The sequence below is a fragment of the Triplophysa dalaica genome, chromosome 2 (assembly GCF_015846415.1).
Source record: "Triplophysa dalaica isolate WHDGS20190420 chromosome 2, ASM1584641v1, whole genome shotgun sequence".
Taxonomy (NCBI): Eukaryota; Metazoa; Chordata; class Actinopteri; order Cypriniformes; family Nemacheilidae; genus Triplophysa; species Triplophysa dalaica.
The window spans coordinates 27,167,845-27,188,910 of NC_079543.1; the positions used below are offsets into that span (position 1 = coordinate 27,167,845).

Sequence of the window (21,066 nt, forward strand, 5' to 3'; positions counted from 1 at the left end):
CTGCCTAAATCTGTCTGTCCGTCTATTCATCTGTTTGTGTTTCTGCCCACCTACTGGCTGTCTTTTCGTCTGTCTATATTTCTGTGTTTCCATCTTTCTGTCTGTCTATCCACCCGTCTGTCTTCCTGCCCATCTGTCTTCTGTCTATTCATCTGTCTGTTTATCCGTCCTCCTGTCCATTCATCTGTCCTCCTGCCCATCCGTCTGTCTGTCTATTTATCTGTCTGTCGATTCATCTGTCCTTCTGTCCATCCGTCTGTCTGTCGATTCATCTGTCCTCCTGTCCGTCTGTCTGTCTATTCATCTGTCTGTCGATTCATCTGTCCTCCTGTCCATCTGTCTGTCTTCCTGCCCATCTTTCTGTCTGTCTATTCATCTGTCTGTCTAACCGTCTGGCTGTCCATTCATTAGTCCTCCTGCCCATCTGTCTGTCTTTCTGCCCATTTGTCTGTCTGTCTATCCATCTGTCTGTCCATTCATCTGTCTGTCCATTCATCTGTCCTCCTGCCCATCCGTCTGTCTTCCTGCCCATCTGTCTGTCTATTCATCTGTCTGTCCATTCATCTGTCCTCCTGTCCATCTGTATGTCTTTCTATCCACCCGTCTGTCTTCCTGCCCGTCTGTCTGTCTATTCATCTGTCTGTCCATTCATCTGTCCTCCTGTCCATCTTTATCTCTTTCTGTCTTCCTGCCCATCTGTGTGTCTTTCTATATGTCAATCCGCCTGTCTTTCTGCCCATCCACCTGTCTGTCTATTCATCTCTCTGTCTGTCTGACTGTCTGTCTGTCTATTTATTAGTCTTTCTTTCTGTACATCCTTCTGTCTACCCAACCATCTGTCTGTCTATCCATCTGTATGTCCATCAATCTGTCTTCCTGCCCATCAGTCTGTTTGTCTGTTCATCTATCTATCTTTCTGTTCCCCTGTCTGTCCATTTCTCCATCACCATCTCAAGAGGGCTACTTCAGAAAATGTCTGAATGTTGTTCTGCACAGACTATTCCCTTCACTCTTTGTGGAAAAAAACATCTTTGCTTTTCAAAACATTTTTGACAGGAATATCCACCCACAGCGCTCCTCACCAGAAAAACATATCAGGCAAGTGTTTGAAAAATGGCCCAGACCTCTTTGCTCGCTCGTTGTGATCTCTCCACATTTGTTGACAAGGTTGAGACACAAGCCAAAGGGTGAGCTCTGGGTCAAAGCTTTACCTTGAAGAATTCCAAAGCATTCATCACATAAAACACTCTCAAACCGACCCACACTGACCACCCCAGGGTTTTCTCACATCTTTCTAACCGGAGCAAACATCCGCTTCAGCAAGGTCAAGCAGGCGGTGGGCCGCAGACCCCCCAGAGCCTCGTCTCGTGACAGATAGGTGAGAGGTGCCTCTATACAACCAGCTCATTACAACACTGTTTTGACCAGAGCAAAAGCAGCCAACCAAAGATTTGAAAACCTTAAATTGAAACCTGTATACCGCTTCAAAATGATTAAAAAAGTATCATGCACGTGGTTCATTTAGCAGAACCATATTTAGACACAAACATGGAAAACATCTCTCGTGCTTCATGAAAGGAAGAACGACATGAAAGTGAGCGAATCATGAAATGTCATTTTGAGCGTGACTGCATATAGAAAGATTTCACACGTATGGAAAAATTCCTTCTTGCCAGCTTGTCTTGTTGGGCTTGTCAGGTCCTTTGGGAAAGACTATTAAATGACTCAGCTTCAGTAAACAAACACCGGGCAGGAGATCCGTGAGGTGTCACATCTTATATGTGGAGAGGCATTTTGGCACTCAATGTGATTTTCGAATAAAGACACGCATTACACAACACGCCCGACAGAGCTGAAAATAAACAACCGTTTCTATGAGGATCAGTAATTATTCTCTTACTGTATCGGCGCATACAACACACACCCTTCACAGGTTTTAATTCAAGTTTAGGGAATAGAAAATACAATGAGTTCACAAAGATATTAAGACACACGCGTGTGTGTGAGAGAGAGAGAGCAAACCCTTTTTTTCTTGCCACTCAGAATGCTCATAAATGATCCATTACATTGAAAGTAACAAGTGCCCTATTCAATAATTTAAATGATGTTACTTAACTAAGAGACTAGAAGCATTGGAAACGTTTTGTGCACCCTCATGTCTTTTTAAACTCTTCTTTTTTCTAGAACAATAAATGTTAGGCAAAATCTTGATGCTGGTTCTTATATTATAAAACTGCTACATCTAGAGGTCTGCGATATCTCTTTGAAAACTGAAGTTTGAAACTGAAAATATGCTTTATTCATTCTCATTCTAACTCGGATGAGACACATCACACACAAGAACTGATGCCACTGCAATCACTCTGCTGGTTGTCATGTGACTTGCACACATACTGTATACAGTATATTTTATGTTTGCATGCAGGCTTAATAAATTATATTCTTTGCTTTTTTTTAAAGCACTTTTATTCTGTCTTTCTGAGAGAGAGGGTGAGTTAACAACGAACTGACCCTTTGTGCCACTGAGATGTTGTTGATGTTATGATGTTGTTGTTGTTGTGGTGATGTCATAATACAGTGATGGAATGACCTCGGACAGCAGAATGAGAGCCTCACTAGTGTGCACTATATTCAGCCACCTGTCTGCCTCTCGCCCATCTGTCTGTCTGCCTGCAGGGATTGATGCTCTGTTGAGCAGAACAGGGTTTCCCAGTCGTGGATTTCCTCCGTCACAGGCTGCTTCTCCCTCTGATGCCCAACATCATTATGCAATAAGGTACGAGAGATTTTACACACACACACCATATATCCACAATGTACAGTGATGGTTTTATGAAGAGGTATAAATTAAAATGATTAAGAAAACATAAAGTATATTAATTATTAAGCTAAATTTGATTAATATTTCATTTCTGGTCTAGAAGATAGAAAAAGTTGGAGATAGTTGGAGATGTTCTCTTGTTTATTTAAGCCTATATAATAATGCAAATCCCTGCTTTACTGTTTGATTTGGTAATCTTGAGAAATAAATAAAAATGCAATCATGTTACAAATTTGCCTCCCACATTTAAAGACATTTCCATTTGAATGTATGTAGGCATCATGCAGTATATCACCCAAAACTTTTTACAGTACAAAATGTCTCCGTCCGCACAGTAACCTGAAAAGTATCCTTTTAAAAACGCAACAGTCGCGTTCCAGACTCTCTCGGGTGCATGAACGCGCATGTTTCCGCTTAGTTTGCACGTTGTTCCGTTGTTTGATTCTCGGCACAGCCGAGAGTCGCTTGTCGGTCCCGACGGCTTTCACCGGACTTAGATTCCGACACACACACAAACAGAATGAGAGAGGAGGAGGGCTGGTGTGAGAGAGAGAGTGCAAAGGGGGCAGGACTCTTTCTCTCTCTCTTTCTCTGGTGCTTTTAAGAGGAAACTTTGTGTTTTGTTCTACAAGTTCACTTTAGTTCCTCCTCGTCTATTCTCGCGCCTCTCTCGTGTTTATTTTGTAGAAGATGCGCACGCGGACAAATGGACCAGTTTCCTAAATTCGCCTTAAACATCTCATGCGGATTGCAAAAGTCTTTGACTAAACGACACGTTGGACTAAACAACATTTCTCCATCGGATTAAATCATGTGGCGGATTGTTTTGTTGTGCTGCGCGCTGTCCGCTGCGTTGAGCGCATCTGGCTCCATTGCGTCCAGCGCGTTCTCTACACCTGCCAAAGCGTCCTTGCGCACACCTGCCCACCGGACCGGCGGCGTCGTGCGCACTGTGGATCGGATATATCACGGGGGAGGGAAAGCGGGGTATCTGTTATACATGGACGGCCAGCGGTTTCAGTTGGATATGGAGCGGGATGAGTCGATATCGTCCCGTTACTTAAGCACGGGAGAGGACGCGCCGCCGCTGCGCCGGGAATGCGTTTACCGCGGAACCGTGAACACAAACGCAGAGTCTTTGGCGGTGTTTAGTCTGTGTGGCGGTGGACTTCAGGGGTTCTTTGCCGTGGATCACGCCCGGTACACCATCACGCCTCTCGTACGGGCAAAAGGACACGAGAACGACTTGCGTGTAGTCGAGGATGCTGACGCGACACACTCTCTCCACTATTACACCCGCGAGCGCTTCAGTTTCAAAGCCATGCCCGAGCTGCACAGCTGCGGCACGCGTGACGCGAAAAAACGTAAACGGACGCGCAAAACCCCTCGTCACGGTGAGGATGACTACGCGCGTGGACGAAACTGGTGGGCAAAGTTCGTCAGGTCAGACACGACGAAGCGACGCAAAAGGTCCGTGTCTCGCGCACGGCACGTGGAGCTCCTGCTGGTCGCGGATGACACCATGACGAAGAAATACGGGAAGGACCTGCATCACTACCTGTTGACGCTCGCATCAATCGCGTCCAAACTATACGGTCACGCCAGCATCGAAAACCCCATTCGCTTGTCCGTGGTAAAGGTCGCGGTTCTGGCCGAGGGCGAGAAGGGGATTGATATCTCCAAAAACGCAGCGGCGACCCTCAAGAGTTTCTGCAAGTGGCAGAACCAGCAGAACCCCCTGGATGATGACCACCAGCATCACCATGACGCCGCCATCCTCTTCACCAGGCAGGTAAAAAACTGAAGCTCGTGCTCTGAGTGCAGATCCATCAGACGAAACGCGCGTCTCTAGCTGTGCAGATGCGCAGCAGCATTTGCGCACTTTGAATTGTGTGTCGGGGGCGTTTGCGTACACTGTGTACTTTAATATTGTAGTGCTGAATTGTTAACATATTAATGTGCCACATTACTCACAGAGATTTTAAAGACATCTGTGGTATTCCATGTTTTTTAACATGGCACTCTTTGTGCTTTGGTAACACATTTACATTTATTAATTTGGCAGGAATATTTTGAATGAGTGATATTTTGTCTCATGTACCAATAAGTGTATGACCATAGTTAACTTTGTAAAATTTCAGAGTATCATGAAATACCGTGGTATAGGAGTAACACTAAAAGGAAAATCTGATGTGTTCAGCAGGGAACTTCAGTCTCTCTCCCTTCCTGTTTGCAACAGTGTAAAATAATTTCCTTTGTTTCTGTTTTTCTAGCCAGGAGTCTTCGGAAAGACTCATATGTCCTCATGTAGTGTGTGATCTCTTGTGCTATCCTTGCACATTCCTCATGCAGAATGCTTTTAGAATCAGCTGCTGCTGTCCAGATAGGAGTCCCGGTAACCACAGCCCTCTCCCTCCCTCTGTCTTTTTCTGTGGAGCGCTGGGAACTGAGGAAAATAAACAGATCTCCCATTTGAAATCCATCCACCGGTTGAGACCACACTCGTTTGCCACCACAAAAGTCCAGAGTACTGTACAGAGCGCCAGGCCTCCCTCAGCCCCCCTCGCTTGTGGTTTGTGAACTTTTCAGGTTTCCCAATGAGTCTTGTGGTACATGTCATGCGAGGTCTTGTTCAGACGGAGGGGACATTTTTATACTAGGTTTGGGAATGGGGGAATCGATTCTTCTTTAGCATCTTTTCATGACTTTTGGTTCGGTTATGAGTTGTTGTTTTCAGAGAACTTCAGACTGGACCATGTGATAATATGAATGCGCCTAAGGTTACAGACATGAGGTTCCACCAAACTGTGCACACTTAAAGTACATTTGTGAATTGAATTAAATGCTGTTATACGAATGCCTGTAGCAGCAATGAATTCCTGGTGTTCTCTCTTGGCGCTGTTGTAAATGATGCTGACATTGCTTTCCCTTATTAAGGATCACCACACCAAATTCCGCAAAGAGGAGCGTCTCTTGACAGTGGGGGAATGTCCTGGCCTGGCACAGGCGGCTTGATGCCAGCGGTTTCTTTCCTCTGGCGAGTCCTGTGTCCAGCATCATGTTGGCGTGGACTTTGTTTAGGAGTGTGTGTGGTTGGGAAGTACCATGTCACAGACTGTGATGGGCTAAAAAAAAAGAGACGCCCACTGAGAGATTCACAGCTGTGGGTGTCATTTCCTTCTTACGTATGTCCAAAGGGTCTTTATGATCGTACAGACTGGTTATTTTAGTAAGAGATTAAAGGAACACTACAAAAAAGAATTTCTTATAAAGTTTAAGTTAAATTATTTTAGTTAAAAATATATTTGTAGTTGTTTTAAACAAACTAATTTTGACCTTTTTTCCTGGAAATCAAGACTTAAAGGGATACTTCACCCAATAAAGGAAAATCTGTCATCATTTACTCACTTTCGAGTTGTTTCAAATCTGTTTAAATCTCTTTGTTCTGATGCACACAGAGAAAGATATTTTGAAGAACGCTTATAACCAGACAGATCTTGACTCCCATAATAGGAAAAATACAATGGTTTTCAAAAGTGCCCCAGAACTGTTTGCTGTCCTACATTCTTCCAAATATCTTCTTTGGTGTTCAACAGAACATAAAAAATGATAAAGTAAGTTTTCCTACTATGGGAGTCAATGGGGGGCGAAACCTGTCTGGTTATAAGCATTCTTCCAAATATCTTCTCTGTGTTCATCAGAACAAAGACATTTACACAGATTTGGAACAGACTCGAAAGTGAGTAATGATGACAGAATTTCTGTCATCAAAGTATCCGTTTAATCAATTACTTTGTTTCTCAAGTAAATGTATCTTGTTGGATGTTGATATGTCAGACATGAGAGGACATTTATATATATTGGTATTAAAAAAATACATTTTTGGGAGTAAATAAGTCAGACTAAAGTTAAAAGTTATTCATTATCTACCAACCCTTAACCGGTATGTAAAACTGCACAAAAAAAATAAGGAATTGATGGTTTTGGTTGTTGTATGTGTCGCAGTGCAGAAATAAAATAACAGCATACAGGTTTGGATGAGAACAACATTAGTGACATGAATTTTTCATTTTTAGGTAATCACTTCTACATTTCTGTCAAATTAGATCGACGCCCAGAAAAACAATATTAATTTTAGTTCTGAAACTGTTGTGATATAGCTTTTTATAAAATTGCCATTTGGCCCAGTTGTCATTAATAGCTCCGGTCTCATTTCAGTCCCAGAATGATCTCAGGCGCGTAAATACGTCCATGCAGCTGAAACAAGGGCGACATTGAGAACATGCAGGCCTATGGGTGAATGTGTGATAAGTCGTTACATCAGAGAGAAGATGGACACATGACTGCGCCTTGTCCACCGGAGACAATGCATCATGTGTTCATGCCGAGATGAGACACGCACTTTATCATCAGAGTAACTCTGTCCTCATGAGAATATGAGACCACATTGTTTAAGAAAAAACAATTGAGAAATTAAAGACATCAAATGATTAATGTCTCGGTTGTTTTTCGTCTTGGCCTTGTCTGTTTTGTAATTCAAAAGTAAGAGTCACACAGTGACCTCCGTCCGCGCCCTGTTTGTTAGTTGTAACGCACTGGGGCATTTCACACTTCCTGTAGCGCGGCGGCTATACGTTAACAGTTCACTGAAAGTCTCACAGACATTCTGAACCGCGCCAATCCATCCATCTATACACCCCGTCCTCTGAAGTCCTTTCGCTCGATGCCAGCGTTGTGTAGCAACAGTCTAGGATAGATTCCGGCCTCTCTGGAGTCGCTCAGTAGGATGAAGAATTTTTTTTGACAAGTTGTTGGATTTCTGTAAAATCGGTGTGAACGTCTTGTTTTGTTTGTTTCAGAGACTCCCGGTTGAGAATTTGACTGTATTTTCATTTATATTTGCAGGCTGCTGTTGGTTTGGTTCTTGTAGATTAAAAAACAATTCGTACTTCGAAGTATTTTCAGTATCATCCAAAGGCGTCCAGCCCTGTTGACATCAGGAGATTATGATTTTGTAGGTTCAAGCAGTCCAGAAGACCTTCGCTCATAACAGTCATATTGTCCCGCTCGGTAAACAGACCTCAGATCAGTTTGAAGAATAACCCGGGCCATATGCTTGGCCCCCGGAACGCCCCATAAATCAGAACCAGCTGACAGAAGCTCGCGGCATTCTCGGGCCCGTCACACCTAGAATCAAATATCCAGAATCTTCTCCACCTACCACTTGTCTTCCTGTCTGTCTGCACTCGACATGTTTGCTTAAAGCGCTTGCCAAGTGTGAGAGCCGTGAGCACATAAACATTCCCGTGTGTGTTTGCGTGCGAGTTAGATGTTCTGGAGTGACCCGTCAGGAATCTTATGTATGTTTTCATCATTCTGGGACTTTAATGTCTCTCTGTTGGAGTCTGTGAAATAATGAACTACTAGTATTCCACATGCTTTTCTTGTTTGCAGGTGGTTGAGCTAGGATTACGAAGGGTTTCTTCGTAAAAAAAGTCTCTCACTTTTAATCTTTTTCTTTAAAAATGGTTGTGTAGTAATTTACATGAATGATTTTTGCTAGTGTTTGTAAGATGTATTTCATTAATACGTGTGAATTAATTTCGCTAAGGTCGATCGATGTTACTAAGGTCGATGAATGTTTTTATTTCACTAGTGTTAGATGTATTTCTGTCATGGTTCTGTCCCACCTTGTCTTGCTTTTCTTGACCTAGCGGCAGAACCATGACAGAACCGCAAAAAAATACTTTCTTACATAGACGGTTTTTCTTGTTTTCCAGTAAAAATGTCTAAACATTCTTGAATCAAGATGCATTTTCTTGATGAGCAAATTGACCTAAGAAAATAAGTCTTGTTTTTAGTAAAAAAAATATGTAGACATTTTTACTGGAAAGCAAGAACAAACTAAGTAAGAAAGTCATGTTTTGTAGTGTATGTGAATAGTGGCATTATGGCCCTCATGGCCTTCCATACGCTCTCTCCAGTCTCCTCTCTGTTCCTGCCCTCTCATCTCTTCAATATTGATTGTTAATTATTTCATGCCCCGCACCTGTTCCCTCTTGATTTGGTCCCCTTTAAAATGCCCTTGTGTCTATTGTCCTGTGCTCTTTCGTTTTGAGTGTTTGCGTTGCATATTGTTAGTTTGCCATGCGTTTGCCTTGTCTTGCCTATCCTACCCTTGCCTTACCTTGCTTAACCTTGCTGTCTTTGTTTGTTATTTAGTTACTGTTTTGCTCCCTCCTGGGAAGTGTTTTGTTTTGAATTGTGTTTTGAGTTGTGTTTTGTTGTTATTATGCCCATTGTGAGTCTTTTATTTATTATTATCAAAGTCTTGTTTTCATTAACCCCTTCACCGCTGCCTGCACTTGGGCTCTTCACCCACGAATCGTGACATATTTCATTAATACGTATGAATGAATTTCGCTAAGGTCGATCGATGTTTTTATTTCACTAGTGTTATGTAAGAGTCATTTCAATAATTAAGGCCTAAGCTGCCTCTCATAGTAACATGACATCTCTTCTCAACAGCACGCATGGTTTGAGGATCAAGTGTATGTGTTTATTCATCTGTGTTCAGGTTTCCTGTCGATCGAGCGGTTGGCTAGACTCTCTCATCATAACACATTACACATGCGTTCCTCATGAGCTAAACTCTGCAACCTGTTTACACACTTAGGCCTATAGACACTCACGCTCGATGTTGCCTTTTCAAACGCAGGCGGTCTCGAGGGGCCGGTGATTTTAAAAGTGTCTTTCTTTCATGTGGCATGTGAGCTGTTTGTGCACGCTTGCCATCGGGTCCAGAACAGAACGCAGACTGTTTTCATCCTCTTTAACTGAGTAAACACACCGAACGGCTGTCATCAACACTCCTGTGAAAAATCAACCTGTCTGCGCCTGTGTATGAACGTTTTCAGATTTTGAGAAATGCGAGCATTTCATGTCTGCTAGGATTGTCAATGACGTATAACAGTAAACATGAAAGCGGGTTGCGTGTGTGCACGTGTGTGCGTGTGTTCTGTTAGACCAGCCCAAAACCTGGAGCAAATCTTTTCTCAAACGGCATGTGTTGAGTAAAAACAAGATGTTTCATTTAACAAATCTGTTTTCTTTTGGTTGCAATGCACAGTCTTATTCAAATGGATATTTCATGTCCAATTATTTGCACATGCAACAAGCAGCCATCACAGCTGCTTACATAAACATTATATTATACCGCGGAAAAAATAGATCATGTGACCTGAAGTGGCACTTCTATTGGTTGACTTCTCGACCGTTGTTGAGGGTCAATGGAATCTGATGTTTTACTGTCAATTCGTCGGCACACCCGGTCACCGCAGGGCTCTGTTAATGAATTCATTGACCTCTTGTGTAACATGTTAATGGCCCTCAGGGGTCTTATACTCACTTTTGTAGATCAATACTTCCCCCCAAACACAAAGAGGAAAAGACAAAATGCTAATTCATGCATTCAACATAAGCACGTGTGCGTTTGCGTGCGAGAAAGATGAGGGTGTGTAGCCGATATCTTGTGCACTCACCAGTGTGTGTGTGATGTGTGCAGGATCTGTGTGGACATCATTCATGCGACACTCTCGGCATGGCTGACGTGGGCACCGTGTGCTCTCCAGAGAGGAGCTGTGCCATCATTGAGGACGACGGGCTGCACGCGGCGTTCACCGTGGCGCACGAGATCGGTATTGATTGCATCGCCCCGCATACCCCAAGAATCAATGCATACTCACACAGACATTCCTGACATCACTTGCCTGTGCATTCGCTTAGGACATCTTCTGGGCCTGTCTCACGACGATTCCAAGTTTTGTGAGGAACGCTTCGGCGCCACTGAGGACAAGCGGCTCATGTCATCCATCCTGACCTCCATCGATGCCTCCAAACCCTGGAGCCGCTGTACGTCGGCCACCATCACAGACTTCTTCGACGACGGCAACGGTGAGAAAGCGATCCTTTTATAACGACTTTATCTCTGTGCCTCTGTGCTGTAAAATAACAATGCATTTAGATAAACGTGTTTGTACTGACGCTGTGCTCTGGTTTGTGTGTTGATGCAGCCGAGTGTCTGTTGGATTCCCCTCGCCAGCCTCTGCTGGGTCCAGAAGAGCTCCCCGGTCAGAGTTACGACGCCGGCCTTCAGTGCCGTTTAGCCTTCGGCCCGGAGTACACCGTGTGCCCGGGCATGGACGTGTGTGCCCGTCTGTGGTGTGCTGTAATCAGGAAGGGCCAGATGGTTTGTCTGACCAAGAAACTTCCAGGTGTGGAAGGTACACCGTGCGGCAAGGGAAGAATCTGTCTGCAGGGAAAATGTGTGGACAAAACTCGCAAGAAACACTATTCGGTAAGTTTGCCGTCTACTTGAAATTCATCAGTCTCATTTACTCCAAAGTAAAACAGCCAGTATTTTTTCTTCAAAATGTAACATGGTCTGCCCTTGAAGGGTTCTTTTTCGACCGTTCCTTCAAACACTCGTCATATTAAAAGTGAAATTCTTGCTATTTTTAAAGCACATTTAAGCTTTTATTTATATTCTCATGTGATTTGCGCGATTTGCCATTATGGGATGGGGGGTTTACACAGAGCGCGAATTAAGCGATTTGCGCAATTAAATTACATACAAAGTTAATGCAAAGACGCGAATAGACACGAATGATCGCAGGCGATGCGAATGACGTGAATCGGGCGACCCGTCAATCTTGCCTTGGCAGAAAAATTTGTCAGAAGGTGTCACTCAAATAATGAACCTTTCCCGCGAGTAATAAAGACCGTTGAACGCAATTGTTCGCGTTCGGTGTGAACCCAGCATTAAGAACAAACAGATTGGTGTGTCGCGTCGCGCCAAACGCAAATTTTCTCTTCTGTGAATACCTGACAGACAAATGAAAAATAATATTAATAATAATAAACCCTTTCTCTCAACAGGTAGTGGTCTAGCTTTTGTTGAAACCAGTAACTTTGTATTGGCACCTAATGTATTATGGCTCCTGTATGACATATCGCTTGTTGCTCCCTCACTCTTTGTAAGTCGCTTTGGATAAAGGCGTCTGCTAAATGACTAAATGTAATGTAAATGTAAATTTCTAGTTTTGTTTGAGTGACTCGTTCTTACAAATATTTTTAACCTTCGCGGAAGACGAGATGGGTTCACATCACCAGCTGCGAGTTTGCGTCCACACGCGTTTGCTTTGCATTGACTTTGTAAGTAATTTACTTTACGCTTAATACGCATTTGGTGTGAACCCCCTATAAGGGTTTGTGTCTCTCTTTCTCACTCTCTCACTTACTCTCCCTTTCTTTTCTTCCTGAATTCTTCATCATATCAATCAATCTTCTGCAGTGGATTAACTTGATATTCCTCACTTGTTTCTTTCAGAATAACTCTTGCAGTATCATTAGAAAAAGCAAAAAAAAATCGATCATCATTTATTCATCCTCTGGTCATTCCAAACCTGTATGACTTTTGTCCTTCATCAGAATGCATAAGAAGATAGTCTGAAAAACGTTGGACTCCATTGACTTCCATTGGAAACACAAAAAAAAAACTGAGACATTTCTCAAAAGATCTTCTTTGCACAAGTCATGCAGGTTTTAGTTTTGGTTGAGCTTTCACTGTAAGATGATTTATATATTATTTGTTAACTTTTATATTACTTTAAATACTTTTGGTTGGTTTATCACACAGTTTTAGCTGATGATCTCATAGCAATCAGTTATCATCTGATGAATCATTCTGGCCAACATCTCATTCAGTCTACTTGACATATCAGCAACTAAGCAGGCGTTTACAAAAAATATAAAAGCTTTTAAGAGCGTAAAGTTTTTTGAAACTCCTTGTCGTGTCTGTATGAAAATGGAGATGATGTGCGCAGACATATTACATATTCACTCTTTACAACCGCACCGAGTAATCTTAAGAAGTTAAGATTTGATGTAAATATGTGTTCACTTATAGGAGAGTGATAAACCAACAGCATCAGTAGTATTATAAAGTATTTCAAATAATTCAAAAATATATAAATAAAGTCAAAAACATCACCGTCTTAAAGGGACAGCTTGACTTTCTTTCTTGTACAGAGAAGATATGTTGAGAAATGTGTCCATACAATGGAAGTCAAAGGGTTCAGTGTTATTTGGTGATCAACGTAGATGGAAACCTTTCGAAAATGTAGGGAAACTCTTCTGCCTAAATCAATAAAAGCACACTTTTTCAATGCAGAAATGAATGAAGCACGTTCGTTTTTTCACCTGCTGGAATTTCTCCTCCTGTCCTCCACTAGACAGGCCTGGTATTTTCCTCCACGTGTCACAGGTCATTACATGTTTACGAGACTTATTTTTGTCCTGCTGAAGAATATCCCTCTTGTTTGAGCGTGTCTCTTCATGCATGCGCGTTTGTTTGTCGCGTGGAATAAGGAAATGCGGCTCTGTTGTGTTACACACACACGCTGGTTCTGAAGTTTCTCTCCACACCCTTCCTGCCGCTGGTGTGTGTTTCAGTCTCTCACACACTCTTCAGACAGCACTGCTGCTGTTTTGTTGAACTTGTTCATGAGAGGTCAATGAAAATGTGTTTTCCAACTCGACTGCCCAATCGTTCCTCGGCACCTCATGACATTTTAAAAACCAGGCGAGTTTGTGTTTATTAAACCAACAGAGGGTTTTTGGGGATAAGTCAGTGGAGGTTTCATTTCAACTCCGAGCCGGCTGGAAGAAAATTTTGAGGACATTAATTTGATGACACAACGGAAGGTAACAAAGTTATAAGCTAGTAAATCAGCCGCCAGTGTCAACATCAAGGCAAATTGCTTTTATCGCTCAACATATATTGGTGCAGCTTACTTAAAAGTGAAAATATTTTGGTTTGGAGTCGTCTTCGTAACTCGCTTTTCCTGTGAACAGACTCTTCAAGCATCTGTCCTCAATCACAGCAGAAATGATGTGCGTCACATTTTAATCGCGGCCAATCAGAACCAATCTAATATAACGTATTAATAAACAGTTATTTGCAGCAGCATTTTGGACCAATGAGATTTCCCTGTAGTCTGTGTGTTGACAGAAATAGAAACAAAGGCAGCTTTAGTACAAATAGAACCATAAACTACAAAGCTTTTTTTGTTGTATGCATACTATTTGCATTATGCAAATTTGACCCTGGACGACAAAACTAGTCGTATGGGGTTTTACTTAATCTGAATAAATAAGATTTCTATTGATGTATGAGTTGATAGAATAGGACAATATCTGGCTGAGATACAACCGTTCAAAACTAAGGAATCTGAAAAAATGTTGAGAAAATTGCCTTTGAAGTTGTTAATATGTGGAAGGGCATCCACTCACAAAAGTGAAGGTTTTATATATTTAGGTTATGAAATTTACAAAATATCTTCATGGAACATGATCTTTACTACATATCCTGATGATTTTTGACATGTTGGAAATGTTCCCGTGCTACTTAAGACTGGGTTTGTGATCCAGGGTCACAAATGTTCTGTTTTCAAGTAAAACATTAATCGATACTGCTACTTGCTCATTTGTATGAGGTTAATGTGTTTATTTAGAAATCTCTGATTTTCTGTTGCAGACGTCCAATCACGGTAGCTGGAGCTCATGGGGTCCGTGGGGTTCGTGTTCTCGAACATGTGGCGGTGGCGTCCAGTTTGCAAATCGTCTCTGCAATAACCCCCCGCCACGCAACAACGGGCGCTACTGCACGGGAAAGAGAGCTGTCTATAGGTCCTGTAACGTCAGCCCGTGCCCACCAGCCGGTGAGATATCACAGCAAAATCGCACAGAACATCAACACATCACAGCCCTTCAAAGTCTCACAGCAAAACCATTCCACATAACAGCAAAGTCTCGGCACAACAATATGCCACAACAAAACCACTTCACGTGAAAATTTGTGTGTCAACAAAACATATTACGACAAAACTAATACAATACTATACAATATAGCGTATTGTCCCCTTGGTGAAATTTGTCTTGGGCTTAGTGAATGCTGTATTTCCAAACCACATGTAAGTAATGAGAATGTATGTAAATAAATACACAATAGGTTAAAAAGTCAATACATTCACATAAAATCGCCTTAACAATGGCAACAAAACATGCGGACAGGCATCATATTGCACAGCTCAACCGGCCAGTATTGTTGCACATACAACTTCTGAGAATATCATAAAATTAACAATAAATAACAATGACCAACAATAGAATAAATTGTATTTTTTTTTAAACAGAGTAAAATTTAAATATTGTGAAAATCCAATTGAGTGTTCTACTAGATGTTCTCAAATGACAAAAAATGACAAAGAAAAGGATTGACAGATTATTCATGTATAAAACAAATGAAGAAATAGTGAAAGAAAGAAGTTTAAGCCGTGTCATATGAGCCCAATGTATGATTTATGTAAACTTTCTTAGGCATCATGGCTTCGCTTGTTTTAGAAAATGCTACGAGATTGACAGTTTAAAATAGTTACGGTTATAAGGATTTTCTTGTAAAATAATATTTTAAATGGTGTTAAACTGTCCGTAAAAGTTTTTAAATTATTGCCTTAAAATATGTCATATCTTGTTTTAAATAAATATAAAGTTGAATATGAAGTTGTTGATACAGTTGTTATTTGACATCCTGAAACCAAGATTTCGTGAGAATCACCCCCTTATATAATCTACCTTTTTATCTAGTGTTTGTTTCACATATTATGTACACTTACTCTTTGTGTCATTGTATCTGTGCTAGCTAAGAATTTCAGACAGGAGCAGTGTGCGCAACGGAACGGGCATCAAACAGACCCTAAAGGAGTGAAGACTTTCGTTGAATGGTTACCAAAGTATGCAGGAATTCTTCCTAAAGACATGTGCAAGTTAACCTGCCGGGCAAATGGGACAGGATACTACGTTGTGTTCTCCCGGAGGGTGCGTGTAGAGTGTTTTGTGGAGAATATGTGTCGTACATTGCAGAAAACGTTTTGGAGATTCACACCAATCAATGTTATTTTTCGTGCAGGTGATTGACGGGACAGAATGCCGGCCGCATAGCAGCTCCGTGTGTGTTAAAGGAAACTGTGTGCGCACGGGCTGCGACGGAATCATTGGCTCAAAACTTCAGTTTGACAAGTGCGGCATCTGCGGGGGGGACGGAAACAGCTGTATCAAAGTGGCTGGATTTTTCACCAAGAAGAGGTTAGAAAGTATAGACATGCAAACAAATTAGACTGATTTAAGTAATTTGCAGATTTGACACATGGTCCTTACTCAGCCTTCTTTGTTTATCCTGGAACGGAGAATAATAAGTCACGTGTGTGTATTGATGTTGTGCGATCTCTATGTGTCTCCTGCAGTAAGGGCTACACTGATGTCGTGAAGGTTCCCGAGGGCTCGACGCACTTCAAAGTAAGGCAGTACAAACCTAAAGGCCAAACGCGATACACAGCTTACCTCTCTCTGCGGCGACCCGGTGGAGAATACCTTCTGAACGGCAAGTTCATGATCTCCACATCAGAGACGGTCATTCCTCTCAATGGCTCCGTTCTTAACTACAGCGGGTGGAGCCAGCGAGACGAGTACCTTCACAGCATGGGCCCTGGAGCATTACTAGAAAGCCTGGTGGTGCAGGTGCTCGCCACGGACGCTAAGAAGCCACTAGACATCCGTTATAGCTTCTTCATGCCCCGTAAGACGCCGCTCCCCCCTCGGACGTCAATCGCATCTTCGGGGACCGCTGCGGCGCTGTCGTCTGTTGAGATCTTAACATTCACTACTGAGGTCCCGGCGACGACGGAGCCTTTGACAACGATGCCCCCCGCAGGACCCCGGTGGGTGATGGGACCATGGATGGTCTGCTCTAGGACTTGCGATACGGGCTGGCAGAGTCGCACAGTGCAATGCAAAGACACAAAAGACAAACTGTCGAAAGGCTGTCTGCTCGGCACCCGGCCGTCGGTGTTCAAACACTGCCTGATAAAAAAGTGTTGAGGACCAATGAAACGAACTGAGGGAGGATGTAGTTTCCGGTCGACCGTGACAGGTGTCCAGCAGAGACACGGGCTACGTGGAGCACATAGACGCTTACATGACTGAACCGTTGCTGGTTCGTGTAGACTGACAGTTGTGTTTGTATAAATGCTGTTCCATGATTTAAACACAATCACTGTGGGATCCCGCAATTGTGTTGTTTTGTGACTTGGACACAGAGCTTCAGCTCTTGCCTCAAATGTGGAAAAGTGACCGGCAGATCGGTCGCTCGATGCAGTTCCGCCCCTACGACAAAACCGCAACCGTTTCACATCAACCCCTAGCACAGATAGTACAGTACATTGACACTGTCAGTGTTTAAAAGTGTAATTGGTTGCTAGTTGCGCTCCTACTTGACTGCAGTATCCAATTGCATCAGATCATGAGCTATATTCATCGTCTTGCATTGGTAGTCATCACTGCTCATTAAGTCGATATCAACACAGACTGCCTCTCATGAAATGAAATGACTTCAGGTCGCGTGTCACAGCAAGTCGCCTTGGATTAACTGTATGTCTATTCTAAAATAAGCTCAAAGCATTGCAAACTGCCGAACGACTAGAGTCGGCAATCCAAAAATCGAATATGGTTGTTCAGAAAAGAAAATCAGGTTCAGTTTATCCTCAACGTCTGATTGAGACATCTGATGTGTGCAAAAGTTTGTATGTTTGGCCACGCCCCCATTATTTTCGTACAAAAACATGACCAAAAAATACCGTGGTATTTTGGACAATTGACCATTATAGTGGTAGTGTATGTAAATTTCAGTGCCATTGTGTATATCAGGGTACCATAGTATAACAATCTGATGCCTTCACAGAACATTTAAAAAAATAAAGATTCCTTTAAGGGACAGTTCAGCTAAAAATGAAACTTCAGTCACCATTTACTCACGCTCAAGTTGTTCAAAACCTGTATACATTTCTTTGTTCTGTTGAACACAAAGAAAGATATTTTGAAGAATTTAGCAATGCAAAGCGTTCTGGGGCGCCTTTGACTAACATATACATTTTTCCTACTATGGTAATCAATCATGTTCCAGAACTGAAACTAACTGTCATTCTTCCAAATATCCTTTTGGTTCAGCAGATCAAAGTGATTTACACAGAGTTAGAACAACTTGAGGATGGGTCAATGAAGACAGAATTGTCATTTTTGGGTTAACTGTCCCTTTATAGGGGTCTCTGTTGGGCTGTATGGTTGTATAAAGAACGTCTTTATATTGGAAAAAGTTTTTTTTAATATGCTTTAATCACAAGAGAAAGAAATGGGGGTTTTAAGAGCAGTCAAGAACAGGTTTTAAGTAAAAGAACCTGAAAGGTGGTTCTTTCATGGCATCCCTTTAGAGGCCCTTTTTAGTATCTTTATTTTTCAGACTGAACTATACTATCATCACTGTACTTTTTTAATGTTTCTGTACCCTGAACACTCGCAACCAGCCAATCATATTCAGAAACACGCCATTTCCGTGGTCCCTGCACACCTGTTCCACAGCTCGGCTTCGTTTCTGAGACCAAACTTTTGGAAATAATGACACGCAGTGTGTTTTTATGCTGCAGGGCTAAAATATACAAACAGTCTGGAGGCTTTTGATGTGACTCGTGTAAACGATCGCTGATGAATTGAACTTCCCTACGCTGGCCTACACACAGGTCAAATGCCCCCCTTTCAACTCAGTGTGTGTTAAAGGGATACTTCCCCCAAAATATTTTATTCTGTCATCATTTACACTTCGAGTTGTACAAGTCTGTATAAATGTCTTTGTTCTTATGAAAGATATTTGGAAGAACGCTTGTTAGGAAAAATTAACATTTTGAAGAATGTAGGACAGCTAACCGTTCTGGGGCACTTTTGACTGCCATTGTATTTTTTCCTATTATGGGAGTCAATGGGGGGCAAAATCTGTCTGGTTATAAGCATTCTTCCAAATATCTCTCTCTGTGTTCATCAGAACAAAGAAATGTATACAGATTTTGAACAACTCGAAGGTGAGTAAATGAGAGCAAACTTTTCATTTTTGTTTGAAGTATCCCTTTACAGCCTTCACGCTAGTCATACATTAGAATAAGCATGCATATACACACTTCTTAAAGATACAGTTCACCCAATATGGCAATTCTTTCATCATTAATTCACTCTCATGTCATTTCAAACCTGTAAAGCTTCTTCGTCCACAAAACACAAAAGAAGATATTTTGAAGAATGTTGGTAAGCAAACGACACCGATTCCCTTTGAGTTCCATTGTATGGACACAAAACAACTGAGACATTTCTCAAAATATGTGCAGATGTACAGACAAAATAGTCACATACAGGTTTTAAATGACATGAGGGTGAATAAGTAATGACAATTTTTTATATTTGGGTGAACTGCCCGTTTCAACAACACTAGTAACGTGTTCATTTCAACTGCGTCTGTTTATTAAAAGTGATGTGAGCAATGTCAGGTGCATTTCTAAATTCAGCACGCTCTCTCTCTGTCTCTCCAATCGTATCTCTCCAAAGACGTGTCATGTGACCTGCGACAGGTGCGATTCCTCACTGATATCTGCGCGGTTAAAGCAACAGTTAATGCATCGGTCCAAACGGATCATCCTTAAAGATGATTCATTTCAGCACAGATTCACTTCACTGAACTCATGAGATTAATTTCATTACAGTGTTTTTGGTGAACGGATTCAGAACTTGACATATTTCATCTGTAATTTTAACGCAGGAATGTTTTCACTCATCTCAGCAGAAAACCGTTGTACTGAATACACACAGCACTGATTTTATAATTTATTGTTTGTACTGGTATGTGAAAAACACATGAATTTTATTTATTGTTCTGGTAATTTTTTGGCTCATATTTACTATTTAACTAGAAATATGACTGAGCGGAATATTTCCTTTCTAAGAAATTGTTTTTAAACCATCTTCATGAATATATTTGTACTGTACAGTATATAAAAATCACTATATTTAAAAGTTTTTGATTGGTTGGTGAATTTATTTGTTGCTTATGTCGTCACGCTGTTTGTTTGCTTGAATTGTTTTTCCAAGTAAAACAAATCAAATAAGCTATTTGAGTTCATTTAACTAAAATTCAACTAATTTTCACATTTAACATCACCAATTACTTTACTGCACTATTTAGCACGACTACAACATGTTTAAATATACAGATTTATATCTTAAAGATTTGAATGAAGAGTTAAATTCTGGACCTACAAGCATGATTTAACGTAAAGCGTTGGCTTGATTTTACATTAAGTCATTTGGCAAATGCGTTTATCCAAAATGACACAAGACTTGGTGACTTATCACACTGTTTATTTCAATTACTTACCAATGATATGATAAACCTGATTTTGAAAACTATCTTTATTACACAGTTTCCTTGTCTTTATTTTTAAATAAGTATTGTAAATGATAACTATTGTAAAATAATTTCAAAGGAGTAGTTCACTTCAATATAGTTCCCATTGACTTTCCATAGTAGGAATAAAAATGGCTTATTTTAAAGTGAACTGCATCTTTAAGAAACTATTTGTTAAGAAGGTTTGTAAACCCAACAAAAAAAAGGGAATTTGTGGACATTATTTTTTCATTATTCCAAGTGAAATGTGACGTCCCTGCTATAGATTTTTGAAAACAGCTTCAAATCTCATGTTACACTCGACTTGAATTGACCCAGCAAATCACAGGAGTCCCTAAAATACTCCAACAGTCTGTTAAAAAATCAACATATCATCAGACACCTGCAAATTATAGCTGTCAAAAGGTTCAGATGATGTTGAATGACTGCACAGACAAACACATGTAATGTATAAACCTCACTCTCTTTTACACTGTTTACTGATCAAGTGAGATGCTCAACAGAAGCACACATATGAAAAACCATTAAGCAAGTAGAGTTATTGTTATTCTTCATAAAAGTCAGAGATATCTGTTTTTCTGATTCTTTAGATCACATGTGTTATCCACTTTTTTTAAGCTTTGTACTCTTGCTGACGTCAACAATTTACTCATTTGTCAACATTTTTATTTTTATAAGGAACTATGGAAAAACATCTGAGACAACACATAGCTTAGAAGTCCCATAAGTCTTCTGGTCTATAAAAACGAAAGTTTTATTTCTATGGCGAGACTTAAATCTGAATCTATTTACTGATTTTAGATGCTTTTTTAGATTCAGAGGAAGCCGGGAAATCAATTCCCCCTTACAA

The 21,066-nt window shown here is 41.2% G+C and overlaps 1 protein-coding gene across 1 annotated transcript; it reads left to right on the plus strand.

Annotated features, from left to right (window-relative positions):
• Positions 1–3,308: 3,308 nt before the first annotated feature.
• On the plus strand, positions 3,309–19,828 carry LOC130410920 (A disintegrin and metalloproteinase with thrombospondin motifs 5). Its single transcript, XM_056735698.1, has 8 exons — positions 3,309–4,613; positions 10,386–10,518; positions 10,607–10,774; positions 10,894–11,177; positions 14,418–14,601; positions 15,582–15,757; positions 15,849–16,024; positions 16,183–19,828. The coding sequence occupies exons 1-8, from the start codon at positions 3,633–3,635 to the stop codon at positions 16,814–16,816; spliced, it is 2,736 nt and encodes a 911-aa protein (XP_056591676.1). The 5' UTR covers positions 3,309–3,632; the 3' UTR covers positions 16,817–19,828.
• The last annotated feature ends 1,238 nt before the right edge of the window (positions 19,829–21,066 follow it).

Coding starts and splice junctions, on each gene's coding strand:
- LOC130410920 (XM_056735698.1), top strand. CDS start 3,633: ATGTGGCGGATTGTTTTGTTGTGCTGCGCGCTGTCCGCTGCGTTGAGC. Junction 11,178..14,417: donor CTCGCAAGAAACACTATTCG/GTAAGTTTGCCG, acceptor TTTCTGTTGCAG/ACGTCCAATCACGGTAGCTG. Junction 16,025..16,182: donor GGATTTTTCACCAAGAAGAG/GTTAGAAAGTAT, acceptor TGTCTCCTGCAG/TAAGGGCTACACTGATGTCG.